General features: G+C 50.3%; 1 protein-coding gene across 2 annotated transcripts in view; it reads right to left on the reverse strand.

Annotated features, from left to right (window-relative positions):
- gfra1a (gdnf family receptor alpha 1a) overlaps positions 1 to 22,564 on the reverse strand; it is a 201,748-nt gene that overhangs the window by 108,467 nt on the left and 70,717 nt on the right. For both annotated transcript variants that reach the window (XM_058057941.2, XM_058057948.2), the window contains one exon: positions 21,311 to 21,489. In XM_058057941.2, the coding sequence (XP_057913924.2) occupies positions 21,311 to 21,489 (179 nt within the window). The remainder of the gene's footprint in view (positions 1 to 21,310; positions 21,490 to 22,564) is intronic.

The raw sequence follows: 22,564 nt of genomic DNA on the forward strand, positions 1-22,564 counted from the left end.
ATAATTATCCCTCGCCTCCCGTTGCACGTATCGGCATGATTTTCGGAGGAGACATCACTCGTGACAGGACGCTCAAAAAAGTCTCAATAACCCATGTTCTAAAACCAACAGGAAGTCGGCCATTTTAGGTGGCGGCGGCCATTTGGGGGCGGATGTATGGGTCGTATCTTGACGAACTCCTCCTAGGGGGTTTGACCGAATGAGTCCGTTGTTGCATCAACGGACACTAGACGGATGGCCCACGTTAAATTGCGAAGGATTTTGGGCCGCTCCATAGGATGTGGGCGTGGCACGCCACCAAACTTTGACCATTTCATATCTGGCCCTGCCTGGTGTCTGGCCTTGCCTTGAAGCAATGTACATCAAAGTCAATACACAGTTTGACTGACAGACTGATGATGTCAGTTGATGGACTATGATGTGTGTAAAGCACATGTGGGGGGCGTGGCCACGGCGAATGGTCAGCCTTCGCCATTGACCATCAAAAGGTCATCATTTGCCTGCAGAAGGTCACAGGCTGCTGAAATCTTAAACGTGAGGCCTTAATCCAGGCCTGAGCGCCCTGGTGGTGCTCCCATGTGACACCAATCTAAATTGACACACTAGCGCCACCTAGAAGTTTCAATTCATTATCCCTCGCCACCCGTTACACGTATCACTATGATTTTCGGTGGAGACGTCTATCATGACAGGACGCACCTAATGCTCCAGAAGCCATGTTCTAAACACAGCGCCACCAACTGGTGGAAATGTATATCTGCCGTAACTTCCTGATTCATGGTCAGATTGTCTTGAAATTTTTTTTGGTGTGTTGGGTCAATCTCTGGTTTGTTATACTGTATGTACATAAACTCTATAGCGCCACCAACTGGTGGAAATGTATATAGCCGTAACTTCCTTCCACATGGTCGGATCAAGCCCAAATTTTTTCTGGTGGTTTGGGGTACCCTCTGGTCTATGACTGTGTGTGTACATAGACTCTATAGCGCCACCAACTGGTGGAAATGTATATAGCCGTAACTTCCTTCCACATGGTCGGATCAAGCCCAAATTTTTTCTGGTGGTTTGGGGTACCCTCTGGTCTATGACTGTGTGTGTACATAGACTCTATAGCGCCACCAACTGGTGGAAATGTATATAGCCGTAACTTCCTTCCACATGGTCGGATCAAGCCCAAATTTTTTCTGGTGGTTTGGGGTACCCTCTGGTCTATGACTGTGTGTGTACATAGACTGTATAGCGCCACCAACTGGTGGAAATGTATATAGTCGTAACTTCCTTCCACATGGTCGGATCAGGCCCAAATTTTTTCTGGTGGTCTGGGGTACCCTCTGGTCTATGACTGTGTGTGTACATACACTGTATAGCGCCACCAACTGGTGGAAATGTATATAGCCGTAACTTCCATCCACATAGTCGGATCAAGCCCAAATTTTTTCTGGTGGTTTGGGGTACCTTCTGGTCTATGACTGTGTGTGTACATAGACTCTATAGCGCCACCAACTGGTGGAAATGTATATAGCCGTAACTTCCTTCCACATGGTCGGATCAGGCCCAAATTTTTTCTGGTGGTCTGGGGTACCCTCTGGTCTATGACTGTGTGTGTACATACGCTATAGCGCCACCAACTGGTGGAAATGTATATCTGCCGTAACTTCCTTACGCACGGTCGGATCGGCCCCTAATTTTTTCTGTTGGTTCGGGGTACCCTCCGGTCCGTTACCGTGTGGGCCAACCACTCTATAGCGCCACCCACAGGCGGAAACGTATATCCGCCGCAAGGACCTACCGCGTGGTCCGATCGTCGTGAATTTTTTTATGGCGGTTCGCGGTGTCGGACGGGACGTGACCGCGCACCCGCCTCGCCGCCGCTGTCGCCCCCTCCTGGCGGAAAATTGCAAGTGCCGTGACTCCCTTACCGCTTATCCGCTCGCCGCGGTTTTTCGTACGGCGCGTCCCCGCGCCCGTCCGGTCGCGCGCGCGACCCCGACCCGCGCGTACCCCCGACCCGCGCGTACCCCCGAGCGCGTCGGGGTGCTCGAGCCCGCTCATCACTGCTTGCAGTTTTAATTATTAGGGCTCGAGCACTGACAGTGCGAAAGCCCTATTGTAATCGTTCCGTTTCTTATTAGGGCTCGAGCACTGACCAGTGCGAAAGCCCTATTGTAATCGTTCCGTTTTTTATTCTGACGAAAGGACGGCCATTTTGAGGGCCTTAACATGCCCGAAAACTCACCAAATTTTGCAAGCGCGTCAGGTCTGGCGAAAATTTCGATCTGGTGGGGGTCCCGAAAACAATGTTCCAAAATTGACTCTCTAGCGCCACCTTTAATTTTTGAAAAAATTGGCCCCCGCCACCAGTTTCACCTATCGTCACGAAACTTGGTGGAGACGTCTATCGTGACAGGACGGACCAAAAAGTCTCAAGAACCCATATTGGAAAACGAACAGGAAGTCGGCCATTTTGGATGGCGGCGGCCTTTTTCGTGCCAGAAGTTGGGGTCGTATCTCGACGAACTCCTCCTAGGGGGTTTGACCAAATGAGTCCGTTGTTGCATCAACGGACACTAGACGGATGGCCCACGTTAAATTGCGAAGGATTTTGGGATATTCCATACGATGTGGGCGTGGCACGCCCCCAAATTTTGCCCATTTTCATATGTCCGGGCCTTGCACGCTGAGCGTAACTGTAGACGTGAATAACTTGGCTCCACGTGGTCAGATCTTCATCATACTTGGTACATGTGATCATGGCCCCGCCCCGAAGGTCCCCGTAGGTCACTTCCTGATTTCGTCGCAGCGCCACCTTTTGGCGACAGGCTAAAGGCGTGTCATCTACATGAGGCCTTTTCTGCCAGGAGATTCATCAGATGAACATCGGGGTCACAAGGTCACTGCCTGACAGCCTGGTGAAGCCTGTTGATGGACCATGATGCAGGAAAAGCGAACGTGGTGGGCGTGGCCTGGCGGCGAATGCTCAGGCCTCGCCATTTACATAGAAAAGGTCATCATTCGCCCGCAAAAGGTCGCATGGGCTTGAAAACTCATAGGGGGGGTCAGAATCCAGGCCTGAGCAGCCTGGTGTGGCCCCCATATGAAACCAAGCCAAATTGACTCACTAGCGCCACCTAGAAGTTTTTAAATAATTATCCCTCGCCTCCCGTTGCACGTATCGGCATGATTTTCGGAGGAGACATCACTCGTGACAGGACGCACAAAAAAGTCTCAAGAACCCATGTTCTAAAACCAACAGGAAGTCGGCCATTTTAGGTGGCGGCGGCCATTTGGGGGCGGATGTATGGGTCGTATCTTGACGAACTCCTCCTAGGGGGTTTGACCGAATGAGTCCGTTGTTGCATCAACGGACACTAGACGGATGGCCCACGTTAAATTGCGAAGGATTTTGGGCCGCTCCATAGGATGTGGGCGTGGCACGCCACCAAACTTTGACCATTTCATATCTGGCCCTGCCTGGTGTCTGGCCTTGCCTTGAAGCAATGTACATCAAAGTCAATACACAGTTTGACTGACAGACTGATGATGTCAGTTGATGGACTATGATGTGTGTAAAGCACATGTGGGGGGCGTGGCCACGGCGAATGGTCAGCCTTCGCCATTGACCATCAAAAGGTCATCATTTGCCTGCAGAAGGTCACAGGCTGCTGAAATCTTAAACGTGAGGCCTTAATCCAGGCCTGAGCGCCCTGGTGGTGCTCCCATGTGACACCAATCTAAATTGACACACTAGCGCCACCTAGAAGTTTCAATTCATTATCCCTCGCCACCCGTTACACGTATCACTATGATTTTCGGTGGAGACGTCTATCATGACAGGACGCACCTAATGCTCCAGAAGCCATGTTCTAAACACAGCGCCACCAACTGGTGGAAATGTATATCTGCCGTAACTTCCTGATTCATGGTCAGATTGTCTTGAAATTTTTTTTGGTGTGTTGGGTCAATCTCTGGTCTGTTATACTGTGTGTACATAGACTCTATAGCGCCACCAACTGGTGGAAATGTATATAGCCGTAACTTCCTTCCACATGGTCGGATCAAGCCCAAATTTTTTCTGGTGGTTTGGGGTACCCTCTGGTCTATGACTGTGTGTGTACATAGACTGTATAGCGCCACCAACTGGTGGAAATGTATATAGCCGTAACTTCCTTCCACATGGTCGGATCAGGCCCAAATTTTTTCTGGTGGTCTGGGGTACCCTCTGGTCTATGACTGTGTGTGTACATCGACTGTATAGCGCCACCAACTGGTGGAAATGTATATAGCCGTAACTTCCTTCCACATGGTCGGATCAAGCCCAAATTTTTTCTGGTGGTTTGGGGTACCCTCTGGTCTATGACTGTGTGTGTACATAGACTCTATAGCGCCACCAACTGGTGGAAATGTATATAGCCGTAACTTCCTTCCACATGGTCGGATCAGGCCCAAATTTTTTCTGGTGGTCTGGGGTACCCTCTGGTCTATGACTGTGTGTGTACATAGACTGTATAGCGCCACCAACTGGTGGAAATGTATATAGCCGTAACTTCCATCCACATGGTCGGATCAAGCCCAAATTTTTTCTGGTGGTTTGGGGTACCCTCTGGTCTATGACTGTGTGTGTACATAGACTGTATAGCGCCACCAACTGGTGGAAATGTATATAGCCGTAACTTCCTTCCACATGGTCGGATCAGGCCCAATTTTTTTCTGGTGGTCTGGGGTACCCTCTGGTCTATGACTGTGTGTGTACATACGCTATAGCGCCACCAACTGGTGGAAATGTATATCTGCCGTAACTTCCTTACGCACGGTCGGATCGGCCCCTAATTTTTTCTGTTGGTTCGGGGTACCCTCCGGTCCGTTACCGTGTGGGCCAACCACTCTATAGCGCCACCCACAGGCGGAAACGTATATCCGCCGCAAGGACCTACCGCGTGGTCCGATCGTCGTGAATTTTTTTATGGCGGTTCGCGGTGTCGGACGGGACGTGACCGCGCACCCGCCTCGCCGCCGCTGTCGCCCCCTCCTGGCGGAAAATTGCAAGTGCCGTGACTCCCTTACCGCTTTTTACCGCGGTTTTTCGTACGGCGTGTCCGCGCGCCCATCCGGTCGCGCGCGCGACCCCGACCTGCGCGTACCCCCGAGGGCGTCGGGGTGCTCGAGCCCGCTCATCACTGCTTGCAGTTTTAATTATTATTATTATTCTGCCAACCGTCGGCCTTTTTGAGGGCCTTAACATGCCCGAAAACTCACCAAATTTGGCGAGCGCATCAGGTCTGGCGAAAAATTTTATATTTTATGGGTTTCAAATATAATGTTCCAAAATTGGCTCTCTAGCGCCACCTTGAATTTTAAAAAAAATTAGCCCCCGACACCAGTTTCACCTATCGTCACGAAACTTGGTGGAGACGTCTATCGTGACAGGACGGACCAAAAAGTCTCAAGAACCCATATTGGAAAACGAACAGGAAGTCGGCCATTTTGGATGGCGGCGGCCTTTTTCGTGCCAGAAGTTGGGGTCGTATCTCGACGAACTCCTCCTAGGGGGTTTGACCAAATGAGTCCGTTGTTGCATCAACGGACACTAGACGGATGGCCGACGTTAAATTGCGAAGGATTTTGGGATATTCCATACGATGTGGGCGTGGCACGCCCCCAAATTTTGCCCATTTTCATATGTCCGGGCCTTGCACGCTGAGCGTAACTGTAGACGTGAATAACTTGGCTCCACGTGGTCAGATCTTCATCATACTTGGTACATGTGATCATGGCCCCGCCCCGAAGGTCCCCGTAGGTCACTTCCTGATTTCGTCGCAGCGCCACCTATTGGCGACAGGCTAAAGGCGTGTCATCTACATGAGGCCTTTTCTGCCAGGAGATTCATCAGATGAACATCAGGGTCACAAGGTCACTGCCTGACAGCCTGGTGAAGCCTGTTGATGGACCATGATGCAGGAAAAGCGCACGTGGTGGGCGTGGCCTGGCGGCGAATGCTCAGGCCTCGCCATTTACATAGAAAAGGTCATCATTCGCCCGCAAAAGGTCGCATGGGCTTGAAAACTCATAGGGGGGGGCAGAATCCAGGCCTGAGCGGCCTGGTGTGGCCCCCATATGAAACCAAGCAAAATTGACTCACTAGCGCCACCTAGAAGTTTTAAAATAATTATCCCTCGCCTCCCGTTGCACGTATCGGCATGATTTTCGGAGGAGACATCACTCGTGACAGGACGCACAAAAAAGTCTCAATAACCCATGTTCTAAAACCAACAGGAAGTCGGCCATTTTAGGTGGCGGCGGCCATTTGGGGGCGGATGTATGGGTCGTATCTCGACGAACTCCTCCTAGGGGGTTTGACCGAATGAGTCCGTTGTAGCATCAACGGACACTAGACGGATGGCCCACGTTAAATTGCGAAGGATTTTGGCCTGCTCCATAGGATGTGGGCGTGGCACGCCACCAAACTTTGACCATTTCATATCTGGCCCTGCCTGGTGTCTGGCCTTGCCTTGAAGCAATGTACATCAAAGTCAATACACAGTTTGACTGACAGACTGATGATGTCAGTCGATGGACTATGATGTGTGTAAAGCACATGTGGGGGGCGTGGCCACGGCGAATGGTCAGCCTTCGCCATTGACCATCAAAAGGTCATCATTTGCCTGCAGAAGGTCACAGGCTGCTGAAATCTTAAACGTGAGGCCTTAATCCAGGCCTGAGCGCCCTGGTGGTGCTCCCATGTGACACCAATCTAAATTGACACACTAGCGCCACCTAGAAGTTTCAATTCATTATCCCTCGCCACCCGTTACACGTATCACTATGATTTTCGGTGGAGACGTCTATCAAGACAGGACGCACTTAACGCTCCAGAAGCCATGTTCAAAACACAGCGCCACCAACTGGTGGAAATGTATATCTGCCGTAACTTCCTGATTCATGGTCAGATTGTCTTGAAATTTTTTTTGGTGTGTTGGGTCAATCTCTGGTTTGTTATACTGTGTGTACATAGACTCTATAGCGCCACCAACTGGTGGAAATGTATATAGCCGTAACTTCCTTCCACATGGTCGGATCGGGCCACAAATTTTTCTGGTGGTCTGGGGTACCCTCTGGTCTATGACTGTGTGTGTACATAGACAGTATAGCGCCACCAACTGGCGGAAATGTATATAGCCGTAACTTCCTTCCACATGGTCGGATCAGGCCACAATTTTTTCTGGTGGTCTGGGGTACCCTCTGGTCTATGACTGTGTGTGTACATACACTGTATAGCGCCACCAACTGGTGGAAATGTATATAGCCGTAACTTCCTTCCACATGGTCGGATCAGGCCACAAATTTTTCTTGTGGTCTGGGGTGCCCTCTGGTCTATGTCTGTGTGTGTACATAGACAGTATAGCGCCACCAACTGGTGGAAATGTATATAGCCGTAACTTCCTTCCACATGGTCGGATCAAGCCCAAATTTTTTCTGGTGGTTTGGGGTACCCTCTGGTCTATGACTGTGTGTGTACATAGACTGTATAGCGCCACCAACTGGTGGAAATGTATATAGCCGTAACTTCCTTCCACATGGTCGGATCAAGCCCAAATTTTTTCTGGTGGTTTGGGGTACCCTCTGGTCTATGACTGTGTGTGTACATAGACTGTATAGCGCCACCAACTGGTGGAAATGTATATAGCCGTAACTTCCTTCCACATGGTCGGATCGGGCCACAAATTTTTCTGGTGGTTTGGGGTACCCTCTGGTCTATGTCTGTGTGTGTACATAGACAGTATAGCGCCACCAACTGGTGGAAATGTATATAGCCGTAACTTCCTTCCACATGGTCGGATCAAGCCCAAATTTTTTCTGGTGGTTTGGGGTACCCTCTGATCTATGACTGTGTGTGTACATCGACTGTATAGCGCCACCAACTGGTGGAAATGTATATAGCCGTAACTTCCTTCCACATGGTCGGATCAGGCCCAAATTTTTTCTGGTGGTCTGGGGTACCCTCTGGTCTATGACAGTGTGTGTACATAGACTGTATAGCGCCACCAACTGGTGGAAATGTATATAGCCGTAACTTCCTTCCACATGGTCGGATCAGGCCCAAATTTTTTCTGGTGGTCTGGGGTACCCTCTGGTCTATGACAGTGTGTGTACATACGCTATAGCGCCACCAACTGGTGGAAATGTATATCTGCCGTAACTTCCTTACGCACGGTCGGATCGGCCCGTAATTTTTTCTGTTGGTTCGGGGTACCCTCCGGTCCGTTACCGTGTGGGCGCATACACTCTATAGCGCCACCCACAGGCGGAAACGTATATCCGCCGCAAGGACCTACCGCGCGGTCCGATCGTCGTGAATTTTTTTATGGCGGTTCGCGGCGTCGGACGGGACGTGACCGCGCACCCGCCTCGCCGCCGCTGTCGCCCCCTCCTGGCGGAAAATTGCGAGTGCCGTGACTCCCTTACCGCTTATCCGCTCGCCGCGGTTTTTCGTACGGCGCGTCCGCGCGCCCGTCCGGTCGCGCGCGCGACCCCGACCCGCGCGTACCCCCGACCCGCGCGTACCCCCGAGCGCGTCGGGGTGCTCGAGCCCGCTCATCACTGCTTGCAGTTTTAATTAGGGCTCGAGCACTGACCAGTGCGAAAGCCCTATTGTAATCGTTCCGTTTATTATTAGGGCTCGAGCACTGACCAGTGCGAAAGCCCTATTGTTATCGTTCCGTTTATTATTATTATTATTATTATTATTCTGCCAACCGTCGGCCTTTTTGAGGGCCTCAACATGCCCGAAAACTCACCAAATTTGGCGAGCGCATCAGGTCTGGCGAAAAATTTTATATTTTATGGGTTTCAAATATCATGTTCCAAAATTGCCTCTCTAGCGCCACCTTGAATTTTAAAAAAAATTAGCCCCCGACACCAGTTTCACCTATCGTCACGAAACTCGGTGGAGACGTCTATCGTGACAGGACGGACCAAAAAGTCTCAAGAACCCATATTGGAAAATGAACAGGAAGTCGGCCATTTTGGATGGCGGCGCCCGTTTTTGTGCCAGAAGTTGGGGTCGTATCTCGACGAACTCCTCCTAGGGGGTTTGACCAAATGAGTCCGTTGTTGCATCAACGGACACTAGACGGATGGCCGACGTTAAATTGCGAAGGATTTTGGGATATTCCATACGATGTGGGCGTGGCACGCCCCCAAATTTTGCCCATTTTCATATGTCCGGCCCTTGCACGCTGAGCGTAACTGTAGACGTGAATAACTTGGCTCCACGTGGTCAGATCTTCATCATACTTGGTACATGTGATCATGGCCCCGCCCCGAAGGTCCCCGTAGGTCACTTCCTGATTTCGTCGCAGCGCCACCTATTGGCGACAGGCTAAAGGCGTGTCATCTACATGAGGCCTTTTCTGCCAGGAGATTCATCAGATGAACATCAGGGTCACAAGGTCACTGCCTGACAGCCTGGTGAAGCCTGTTGATGGACCATGATGCAGGAAAAGCGAACGTGGTGGGCGTGGCCTGGCGGCGAATGCTCAGACCTCGCCATTTACATAGAAAAGGTCATCATTCGCCCGCAAAAGGTCGCATGGGCTTGAAAGCTCATAGGGGGGGTCAGAATCCAGGCCTGAGCGGCCTGGTGTGGCCCCCATATGAAACTAAGCCAAATTGACTCACTAGCGCCACCTACAAGTTTTAAAATAATTATCCCTCGCCTCCCGTTGCACGTATCGGCATGATTTTCGGAGGAGACATCACTCGTGACAGGACGCACAAAAAAGTCTCAAGAACCCATGTTCTAAAACCAACAGGAAGTCGGCCATTTTAGGTGGCGGCGGCCATTTGGGGGCGGAAGTATGGGTCGTATCTCGACGAACTCCTCCTAGGGGGTTTGACCGAATGAGTCCGTTGTTGCATCAACGGACACTAGACGGATGGCCGACGTTAAATTGCGAAGGATTTTGGGATATTCCATACGATGTGGGCGTGGCACGCCCCCAAATTTTGCCCATTTTCATATGTCCGGGCCTTGCACGCTGAGCGTAACTGTAGACGTGAATAACTTGGCTCCACGTGGTCAGATCTTCATCATACTTGGTACATGTGATCATGGCCCCGCCCCGAAGGTCCCCGTAGGTCACTTCCTGATTTCGTCGCAGCGCCACCTATTGGCGACAGGCTAAAGGCCTGTCATCTACATGAGGCCTTTTCTGCCAGGAGATTCATCAGATGAACATCAGGGTCACAAGGTCACTGCCTGACAGCCTGGTGAAGCCTGTTGATGGACCATGATGCAGGAAAAGCGAACGTGGTGGGCGTGGCCTGGCGGCGAATGCTCAGACCTCGCCATTTACATAGAAAAGGTCATCATTCGCCCGCAAAAGGTCGCATGGGCTTGAAAGCTCATAGGGGGGGTCAGAATCCAGGCCTGAGCGGCCTGGTGTGGCCCCCATATGAAACTAAGCCAAATTGACTCACTAGCGCCACCTACAAGTTTTAAAATAATTATCCCTCGCCTCCCGTTGCACGTATCGGCATGATTTTCGGAGGAGACATCACTCGTGACAGGACGCACAAAAAAGTCTCAAGAACCCATGTTCTAAAACCAACAGGAAGTCGGCCATTTTAGGTGGCGGCGGCCATTTGGGGGCGGATGTATGGGTCGTATCTCGACGAACTCCTCCTAGGGGGTTTGACCGAATGAGTCCGTTGTTGCATCAACGGACACTAGACGGATGGCCCACATTAAATTGCGAAGGATTTTGGGCCGCTCCATAGGATGTGGGCGTGGCACGCCACCAAACTTTGACCATTTCATATCTGGCCCTGCCTGGTGTCTGGCCTTGCCTTGAAGCAATGTACATCAAAGTCAATACTTAGTTTGACTGACAGACTGATGATGTCAGTTGATGGACTATGATGTGTGTAAAGCACATGTGGGGGGCGTGGCCACGGCGAATGGTCAGCCTTCGCCATTGACCATCAAAAGGTCATCATTTGCCTGAAGAAGGTCACAGGCTGCTGAAATCTTAAACGTGAGGCCTTAATCCAGGCCTGAGCGCCCTGGTGGTGCTCCCATGTGACACCAATCTAAATTGACACACTAGCGCCACCTAGAAGTTTCAATTCATTATCCCTCGCCACCCGTTACACGTATCACTATGATTTTCGGTGGAGACGTCTATCAAGACAGGACGCACTTAACGCTCCAGAAGCCATGTTCAAAACACAGCGCCACCAACTGGTGGACATGTATATCTGCCGTAACTTCCTGATTCATGGTCAGATTGTCTTGAAATTTTTTTTGGTGTGTTGGGTCAATCTCTGGTCTGTTATACTGTGTGTACATAGACTGTATAGCGCCACCAACTGGTGGAAATGTATATAGCCGTAACTTCCTTCCACATGGTCGGATCAGGCCACAAATTTTTCTGGTGGTCTGGGGTACCCTCTGGTCTATGATAGTGTGTGTACATACACTATAGCGCCACCAACTGGTGGAAATGTATATCTGCCGTAACTTCCTTACGCACGGTCGGATCGGCCCCTAATTTTTTCTGTTGGTTCGGGGTACCCTCCGGTCCGTTACCGTGTGGGCGCATACACTCTATAGCGCCACCCACAGGCGGAAACGTATATCCGCCGCAAGGACCTACCGCGCGGTCCGATCGTCGTGACTTTTTTTATGGCGGTTCGCGGCGTCGGACGGGACGTGACCGCGCACCCGCCTCGCCGCCGCTGCCGCCCCCTCCTGGCGGAAAATTGCAAGTGCCGTGACTCCCTTACCGCTTATCCGCTCGCCGCGGTTTTTCGTACGGCGCGTCCGCGCGCCCGTCCGGTCGCGCGCGCCACCCCGACCCGCGCGTACCCCCGACCCGCGCGTACCCCCGAGCGCGTCGGGGTGCTCGAGCCCGCTCATCACTGCTTGCAGTTTTAATTATTATTATTATTATTCTGCCAACCGTCGGCCTTTTTGAGGGCCTCAACATGCCCGAAAACTCACCAAATTTGCCGAGCGCATCAGGTCTGGCGAAAAATTTTATATTTTATGGGTTTCAAATATCATGTTCCAAAATTGGCTCTCTAGCGCCACCTTGAATTTTAAAAAAAATTAGCCCCCGACACCAGTTTCACCTATCGTCACGAAACTCGGTGGAGACGTCTATCGTGACAGGCCGGACCAAAAAGTCTCAAGAACCCATATTGGAAAACGAACAGGAAGTCGGCCATTTTGGATGGCGGCGGACGTTTTTGGGCCAGAAGTTGGGGTCGTATCTCGACGAACTCCTCCTAGGGGGTTTGACCGAATGAGTCCGTTGTAGCATCAACGGACACTAGACGGATGGCCGACGTTAAATTGCGAAGGATTTTGGGATATTCCATACGATGTGGGCGTGGCACGCCCCCAAATTTTGCCCATTTTCATATGTCCGGGCCTTGCACGCTGAGCGTAACTGTAGACGTGAATAACTTGGCTCCACGTGCTCAGATCTTCATCATACTTGGTACATGTGATCATGGCCCCGCCCCGAAGGTCCCCGTAGGTCACTTCCTGATTTCGTCGCAGCGCCACCTATTGGCGACAGGCTAAAGGCGTGTCATCTACATGAGGCCTTTTCTGCCAGGAGATTCATCAGATGAACATCAGGGTCACAAGGTCACTGCCTGACAGCCTGGTGAAGCGTGTTGATGGACCATGATGCAGGAAAAGTGAACGTGGTGGGCGTGGCCTGGCGGCGAATGCTCAGACCTCGCCATTTACATAGAAAAGGTCATCATTCGCCCGCAAAAGGTCGCATGGGCTTGAAAGCTCATAGGGGGGGTCAGAATCCAGGCCTGAGCGGCCTGGTGTGGCCCCCATATGAAACTAAGCCAAATTGACTCACTAGCGCCACCTACAAGTTTTAAAATAATTATCCCTCGCCTCCCGTTGCACGTATCGGCATGATTTTCGGAGGAGACATCACTCGTGACAGGACGCACAAAAAAGTCTCAAGAACCCATGTTCTAAAACCAACAGGAAGTCGGCCATTTTAGGTGGCGGCGGCCATTTGGGGGCGGAAGTATGGGTCGTATCTCGACGAACTCCTCCTAGGGGGTTTGACCGAATGAGTCCGTTGTTGCATCAACGAACACTAGACGGATGGCCGACGTTAAATTGCGAAGGATTTTGGGATATTCCATACGATGTGGGCGTGGCACGCCCCCAAATTTTGCCCATTTTCATATGTCCGGCCCTTGCACGCTGAGCGTAACTGTAGACGTGAATAACTTGGCTCCACGTGGTCAGATCTTCATCATACTTGGTACATGTGATCATGGCCCCGCCCCGAAGGTCCCCGTAGGTCACTTCCTGATTTCGTCGCAGCGCCACCTATTGGCGACAGGCTAAAGGCGTGTCATCTACATGAGGCCTTTTCTGCCAGGAGATTCATCAGATGAACATCAGGGTCACAAGGTCACTGCCTGACAGCCTGGTGAAGCCTGTTGATGGACCATGATGCAGGAAAAGCGAACGTGGTGGGCGTGGCCTGGCGGCGAATGCTCAGACCTCGCCATTTACATAGAAAAGGTCATCATTCGCCCGCAAAAGGTCGCATGGGCTTGAAAACTCATAGGGGGGGTCAGAATCCAGGCCTGAGCGGCCTGGTGTGGCCCCCATATGAAACTAAGCCAAATTGACTCACTAGCGCCACCTACAAGTTTTAAAATAATTATCCCTCGCCTCCCGTTGCACGTATCGGCATGATTTTCGGAGGAGACATCACTCGTGACAGGACGCACAAAAAAGTCTCAAGAACCCATGTTCTAAAACCAACAGGAAGTCGGCCATTTTAGGTGGCGGCGGCCATTTGGGGGCGGATGTATGGGTCGTATCTCGACGAACTCCTCCTAGGGGGTTTGACCGAATGAGTCCGTTGTTGCATCAACGGACACTAGACGGATGGCCCACGTTAAATTGCGAAGGATTTTGGGCCGCTCCATAGGATGTGGGCGTGGCACGCCACCAAACTTTGACCATTTCATATCTGGCCCTGCCTGGTGTCTGGCCTTGCCTTGAAGCAATGTACATCAAAGTCAATACACAGTTTGACTGACAGACTGATGATGTCAGTTGATGGACTATGATGTGTGTAAAGCACATGTGGGGGGCGTGGCCACGGCGAATGGTCAGCCTTCGCCATTGACCATCAAAAGGTCATCATTTGCCTGCAGAAGGTCACAGGCTGCTGAAATCTTAAACGTGAGGCCTTAATCCAGGCCTGAGCGCCCTGGTGGTGCTCCCATGTGACACCAATCTAAATTGACACACTAGCGCCACCTAGAAGTTTCAATTCATTATCCCTCGCCACCCGTTACACGTATCACTATGATTTTCGGTGGAGACGTCTATCAAGACAGGACGCACTTAACGCTCCAGAAGCCATGTTCAAAACACAACGCCACCAACTGGTGGAAATGTATATCTGCCGTAACTTCCTGATTCATGGTCAGATTGTCTTGAAATTTTTTTTGGTGTGTTGGGTCAATCTCTGGTCTGTTATACTGTGTGTACATAGACTGTATAGCGCCACCAACTGGTGGAAATGTATATAGCCGTAACTTCCTTCCACATGGTCGGATCAGCCTACAAATTTTTCTGGTGGTCTGGGGTACCCTCTGGTCTATGACTGTGTGTGTACATAGACTGTATAGCGCCACCAACTGGTGGAAATGTATATAGCCGTAACTTCCTTCCACATGGTCGGATCAGGCCCAAATTTTTTCTGGTGGTCTGGGGTACCCTCTGGTCTATGACAGTGTGTGTACATAGACTGTATAGCGCCACCAACTGGTGGAAAGGTATATCTGCTGTAACTTCCTTACGCACGGTCGGATCGGCCCCTAATTTTTTCTGTTGGTTCGGGGTACCCTCCGGTCCGTTACCGTGTGGGCGCATACACTCTATAGCGCCACCCACAGGCGGAAACGTATATCCGCCGCAAGGACCTACCGCGCGGTCCGATCGTCGTGAATTTTTTTATGGCGGTTCGCGGCGTCGGACGGGACGTGACCGCGCACCCGCCTCGCCGCCGCTGTCGCCCCCTCCTGGCGGAAAATTGCAAGTGCCGTGACTCCCTTATCGCTTATCCGCTCGCCGCGGTTTTTCGTACGGCGCGTCCGCGCGCCCGTCCGGTCGCGCGCGCGACCCCGACCCGCGCGTACCCCCGACCTGCGCGTACCCCCGAGCGCGTCGGGGTGCTCGAGCCCGCTCATCACTGCTTGCAGTTTTAATTATTATTATTATTATTCTGCCAACCGTCGGCCTTTTTGAGGGCCTCAACATGCCCGAAAACTCACCAAATTTGGCGAGCGCATCAGGTCTGGCGAAAAATTTTATATTTTATGGGTTTCAAATATCATGTTCCAAAATTGGCTCTCTAGCGCCACCTTGAATTTTAAAAAAAATTAGCCCCCGACACCAGTTTCACCTATCGTCACGAAACTCGGTGGAGACGTCTATCGTGACAGGCCGGACCAAAAAGTCTCAAGAACCCATATTGGAAAACGAACAGGAAGTCGGCCATTTTGGATGGCGGCGGACGTTTTTGGGCCAGAAGTTGGGGTCGTATCTCGACGAACTCCTCCTAGGGGGTTTGACCGAATGAGTCCGTTGTAGCATCAACGGACACTAGACGGATGGCCGACGTTAAATTGCGAAGGATTTTGGGATATTCCATACGATGTGGGCGTGGCACGCCCCCAAATTTTGCCCATTTTCATATGTCCGGCCCTTGCACGCTGAGCGTAACTGTAGACGTGAATAACTTGGCTCCACGTGGTCAGATCTTCATCATACTTGGTACATGTGATCATGGCCCCGCCCCGAAGGTCCCCGTAGGTCACTTCCTGATTTCGTCGCAGCGCCACCTATTGGCGACAGGCTAAAGGCGTGTCATCTACATGAGGCCTTTTCTGCCAGGAGATTCATCAGATGAACATCAGGGTCACAAGGTCACTGCCTGACAGCCTGGTGAAGCCTGTTGATGGACCATGATGCAGGAAAAGCGAACGTGGTGGGCGTGGCCTGGCGGCGAATGCTCAGACCTCGCCATTTACATAGAAAAGGTCATCATTCGCCCGCAAAAGGTCGCATGGGCTTGAAAGCTCATAGGGGGGGTCAGAATCCAGGCCTGAGCGGCCTGGTGTGGCCCCCATATGAAACTAAGCCAAATTGACTCACTAGCGCCACCTACAAGTTTTAAAATAATTATCCCTCGCCTCCCGTTGCACGTATCGGCATGATTTTCGGAGGAGACATCACTCGTGACAGGACGCACAAAAAAGTCTCAAGAACCCATGTTCTAAAACCAACAGGAAGTCGGCCATTTTAGGTGGCGGCGGCCATTTGGGGGCGGAAGTATGGGTCGTATCTCGACGAACTCCTCCTAGGGGGTTTGACCGAATGAGTCCGTTGTTGCATCAACGGACACTAGACGGATGGCCGACGTTAAATTGCGAAGGATTTTGGGATATTCCATACGATGTGGGCGTGGCACGCCCCCAAATTTTGCCCATTTTCATATGTCCGGGCCTTGCACGCTGAGCGTAACTGTAGACGTGAATAACTTGGCTCCACGTGGTCAGATCTTCATCATACTTGGTACATGTGATCATGGCCCCGCCCCGAAGGTCCCCGTAGGTCACTTCCTGATTTCATCGCAGCGCCACCTATTGGCGACAGGCTAAAGGTGTGTCATCTACATGAGGCCTTTTCTGCCAGGAGATTCATCAGATGAACATCGGGGTCACAAGGTCACTGCTTGACAGCCTGGTGAAGCCTGTTGATGGACCATGATGCAGGAAAAGCGCACGTGGTGGGCGTGGCCTGGCGGCGAATGCTCAGGCCTCGCCATTTACATAGAAAAGGTCATCATTCGCCCGCAAAAGGTCGCATGGGCTTGAAAACTCATAGGGGGGGGCAGAATCCAGGCCTGAGCGGCCTGGTGTGGCCCCCATATGAAACCAAGCCAAATTGACTCACTAGCGCCACCTAGAAGTTTTAAAATAATTATCCCTCGCCTCCCGTTGCACGTATCGGCATGATTTTCGGAGGAGACATCACTCGTGACAGGACGCACAAAAAAGTCTCAAGAACCCATGTTCTAAAACCAACAGGAAGTCGGCCATTTTAGGTGGCGGCGGCCATTTGGGGGCGGATGTATGGGTCGTATCTCGACGAACTCCTCCTAGGGGGTTTGACCGAATGAGTCCGTTGTTGCATCAACGGACACTAGACGGATGGCCCACGTTAAATTGCGAAGGATTTTGGGCCGCTCCATAGGATGTGGGCGTGGCACGCCACCAAACTTTGACCATTTCATATCTGGCCCTGCCTGGTGTCTGGCCTTGCCTTGAAGCAATGTACATCAAAGTCAATACACAGTTTGACTGACAGACTGATGAAGTCAGTTGATGGACTATGATGTGTGTAAAGCACATGTGGGGGGCGTGGCCACGGCGAATGGTCAGCCTTCGCCATTGACCATCAAAAGGTCATCATTTGCCTGCAGAAGGTCACAGGCTGCTGAAATCTTAAACGTGAGGCCTTAATCCAGGCCTGAGCGCCCTGGTGGTGCTCCCATGTGACACCAATCTAAATTGACACACTAGCGCCACCTAGAAGTTTCAATTCATTATCCCTCGCCACCCGTTACACGTATCACTATGATTTTCGGTGGAGACGTCTATCAAGACAGGACGCACTTAACGCTCCAGAAGCCATGTTCAAAACACAGCGCCACCAACTGGTGGACATGTATATCTGCCGTAACTTCCTGATTCATGGTCAGATTGTCTTGAAATTTTTTGTGGTGTGTTGGGTCAATCTCTGGTCTGTTATACTGTGTGTACATAGACTGTATAGCGCCACCAACTGGTGGAAATGTATATAGCCGTAACTTCCTTCCACATGGTCGGATCAGCCTACAAATTTTTCTGGTGGTCTGGGGTACCCTCTGGTCTATGACTGTGTGTGTACATAGACTGTATAGCGCCACCAACTGGTGGAAATGTATATAGCCGTAACTTCCTTCCACATGGTCGGATCAGGCCCAAATTTTTTCTGGCGGTCTGGGGTACCCTCTGGTCTGTGACTGTGTGTGTACATAGACTGTATAGCGCCACCAACTGGTGGAAATGTATATAGCCGTAACTTCCTTCCACATGGTCGGATCAGGCCCAAATTTTTTCTGGTGGTCTGGGGTACCCTCTGGTCTATGACAGTGTGTGTACATAGACTGTATAGCGCCACCAACTGGTGGAAAGGTATATCTGCCGTAACTTCCTTACGCACGGTCGGATCGGCCCCTAATTTTTTCTGTTGGTTCGGGGTACCCTCTGGTCCGTTACCGTGTGGGCGCATACACTCTATAGCGCCACCCACAGGCGGAAACGTATATCCGCCGCAAAGACCTACCGCGCGGTCCGATCGTCGTGAATTTTTTTATGGCGGTTCGCGGCGTCGGACGGGACGTGACCGCGCACCCGCCTCGCCGCCGCTGTCGCCCCCTCCTGGCGGAAAATTGCAAGTGCCGTGACTACCTTACCGCTTATCCGCTCGCCGCGGTTTTTCGTACGGCGCGTCCACGTGCCCGTCCGGTCGCGCGCGCGACCCCGACCCGCGCGTACCCCCGACCCGTGCGTACCCCCGAGCGCGTCGGGGTGCTCGAGCCCGCTCATCACTGCTTGCAGTTTTAATTATTATTGTCATGTAGACTTGTTGATGTAGTATTATTATGATACGCAGTGTAGTGCAGCGAAGCGTTGACGGAAGGTGTAAAATCCGAGTAGTTTGGTGGATAAATGTGTGGGTTTATGTGTCTAAATGTGCAATAAGCACTTAAACATTTCATGAAACACTTTGGATGATTTTATGGAAAGGTTTTTGCGGCGCGGCCCCATTCAGCGGACTAACAATGTGGAGATTTAAGAGGCTGTCGTCGTAAAGCGCGACACAAGACAATAAAAGTACACAGTTGTTCACAGCCCGGGCCTGACAGCTCTCCGCTGCTTCTTCCCCCTCTTCTGTTTATTCATCTCGTTATTTACAAGAATTGTTCCCACTTAGCTCGCTCCGCAGGGACGTGCTTGGAGGCGGCTCGGAACGATCGCCCTGTTCCCCCGTGTCGCGCGCGGCCAGAAAACATCTTTTTGTGTTTGATGACGGAATCAATGTCACAGCTTTGTGTGGCACGCGGTTATTTATGGCGGATGACGAGCAAAATCCTCAGCGGCCCCGCCACGCGCACTCTATCAGATTAGGATGGGGTGTCCTTTACATATTATCCCACGCAGGTGCCAAATCGCTACTTTTCAAACAGTGCCAGTGCTTACACAGCGCTTAAAAATAGAACAACATGCAAAAACGTTGCTTTTTTTTACGGAACCGTGTGTTGGTGCAGAGTGTCACGGATCTTTTGGTGCGTTTAGGTGGACGACGACGTTTACCCTTACTTTCCTATATCTCAATATAGTAGAAATACCAACAGCAAAGAAGACATATAAGACATAGAAAATGGTCATTTGAATATGGTTTTCAACATCTTTAGAGCCCTCTAGACATGAAATAACACCCCTATAATCACCCTTACATTCCTATTCCCCAATATAGTTGAATTCATTCCGTTCCAGAGCCTAAGAAATGTTACATTTTATCAACAAAAATTACATTTTTATAAATAACGACAAGCCAACATTTAACATCACTTCGACCTCTTTAAACCATGTGAAGACTGTAAACGATCTACAGCGGTGCCTTGGTTTATGTCATCAGTCCATGACCAAAACCAAAACGGACTCTAACCAAAACATGTTCCCGTAGAAAATAATGTCCATCCAATTCATCCATTCCAATGTAAAAATAATGACAAGCCAACATTTAACATCACTTCGACCAAGTTTTAGTGGACCCCCCCCCACGGGGTCTTTGGGGTAACATGAGGCTGTTTGGGGGTTCCTCTTTAAGCCATGTGTGGACTGTAAATGATCTACAGCGCTGCCTTGGATTATGTCATCAGTCCATGACCAAAACCAAAACGGACTCTAACCAAAACATGTTCCCATAGAAAAGAACGTCCATCCAATTCATCCGTTCCAGAGCCTCACAAATGTTACATATTATCGACAAAAATTATATTTTTACAAGCAAAACATGATGTAAAAATAATGACAAGCCAACATTTAACATCACTGTGACAGAGTTTTGGTTACCCCCCCAACCCCCCCACCACGAGTTCTTTGGGGTTAACACGAGGCTGTTTGGGGGCTCCTCTTTAAACCATGTGTGGACTGTAAATTATCTACAGCGGTGTCTTGGTTTATGTCATCAGTCCATGACCAAAACCAAAACGGACTCTAACCAAAAAATGTTCCCATAGAAAATAACGTCTATCCAATTCATCCATTCCAATGTAAAAATAATGACAAGCCAACATTTAACATCACTGTGACCGAGTTTTGGTTAACCGTCCCCCCCCCCCCCAACCCGCCCACCACGGGGTCTTGGGGGTAACACAGGGCTGTTTGGGGGCTCCTCTTTAAACCATGTGTGGACTGTAAATTATTTACAGCGGTGTCTTGGTTTATGTCATCAGTCCATGACCAAAACCAAAACGGACTCTAACCAAAACATGTTCCCATAGAAAATAACGTCTATCCAATTCATCCGTTCCAATGTAAAAATAATGACAAGCCAACATTTAACATCACTGTGACCGAATTTTGGTTAACCGCCCCCCCCAACCCGCCCACCACGGGGTCTTGGGGGTAACACAGGGCTGTTTGGGGGCTCCTCTTTAAACCATGTGTGGACTGTAAATTATCTACAGCGGTGTCTTAGTTTATGTCATCAGTCCATGACCAAAACCAAAACGGACTCCAACCAAAACATGTTCCCATAGAAAATAACGTCTATCCAATTCATCCGTTCCAATGTAAAAAATAATGACAAGCCAACATTTAACATCACTGTGACCGAGTTTTGGTTAACCGCCCCCCCAAACCCCCCACTACAGGGTCTTGGGGGTAACACAGGGCTGTTTGGGGGCTCCTCTTTAAACCATGTGTGGACTGTAAATTATCTACAGCGGTGTCTTGGTTTATGTCATCAGTCCATGACCAAAACCAAAACGGACTCTAACCAAAACATGTTCCCATAGAAAATAACGTCCATCCAATTCATCCGATTACATAATATTTTTGCGACATCTATCAATATCTAGCGTTTCGATAGCTAAGTATGCTACACAGTCCTGGAGGGGCGTGGTCTTACCTTGTCAAAGAACTGACGCAAAGCCTTGTGGCACTTCCTCTTGTTGCAGACTTCGGCGGTGGACACGCGGCTGGTGCACGGACTGATGTAGGCCGAGCGGTACTTCTTGCACGTGTCGTTCAGGTTGCAGGCCTTGGCGGCGTTCAGACAATTGTTCTCCCGGGCCACCGCCGGCTCACCTGTGGACGGGAGGGAGGGAGAGTGCATCAGTCGAGCTGCCGCAGGAATTCTTTGCCTCAAGGTAGAATCCACTCTAATGTACTCCCAGAAGACTAGTTATTATTTGCAGGTAAGCGTAGTTCAGGTATGCTCCAAGTTGTAAAAGTCAAACGCTACTTTACTAAAAGTCTAATGACTGAAAACTGCACCCCCTTAGGATTCAAACGTGTGTTTTCAGGGCATTGAATGGATGGCAATTGGACTGATCGGGTGGTCTAAGGAGACACTTCGCCTCTCATCCAAGCAGGCTTCATCAGTTCATGCTCAATGACTAGATAGGACAGGTCTAGAAGTGATACTAAATATTTCACCAGTTAATGCTCTGTGACTAGATAGGACAGCTCTAGAAGTAAAACAAGATGTTTCACCAGTTCACGCTCAAAGACTAGATAGGATAGCTCTAGAAGTGAAACCCGGTGTTTCATCAGTCCACGCTGAAAAACTGGAAAAGACAGCTCAAGAAGTGAAACAAGATGTTTCACCAGTTAGACTAGATAGGACAGCTCTAGAAGTGAAACAAAACGTTTCACCAGTTCACATTCAAAGACTAGATAGGACAGTTCTAGAAGTGAAACACTGTGTTTCGCCAGTCCATGCTCAAAGACTAGAAAGGACAGCTGTAGAAGTCAAAGATGATGTTTCACCAGTTAATGCTCAAAGACTAGATAGGACAGCTCTAGAAGTGAAACAAAACGTTTCACCAGTTCACATTCAAAGACTAGATAGGATAGCTCTAGAAGTGAAACATAGTGTTTCATCAGTCCATGTTCAAAGACTAGAAAGGACAGCTCTAAAAGTCAAAGATGATATTTCACCAGTTAATGCTCAAATACCAGATAGGACACCTCAAGAAGTGAAACAAGACGTTTGACCAGTTAATACTCAAACACTAGGTAGGACAGCTCTACAAGTGAAACAAGATGTCTCGCCAGTTAATGCTGAAAGACTAGACAGAACGGCTCAAGAAGTGAAACAAGACGTTTGACTAGTTAATGCTCAAACACTAGATAGGACAGCTCTAGAAGTGAAACGCAA

Source organism: Doryrhamphus excisus, linkage group LG10 (genome assembly GCF_037039965.1).
Source record: "Doryrhamphus excisus strain RoL-2023G ecotype Guam linkage group LG10, RoL_Dexc_Guam_v1.1, whole genome shotgun sequence".
Lineage (NCBI taxonomy): Eukaryota > Metazoa > Chordata > Actinopteri > Syngnathiformes > Syngnathidae > Doryrhamphus > Doryrhamphus excisus.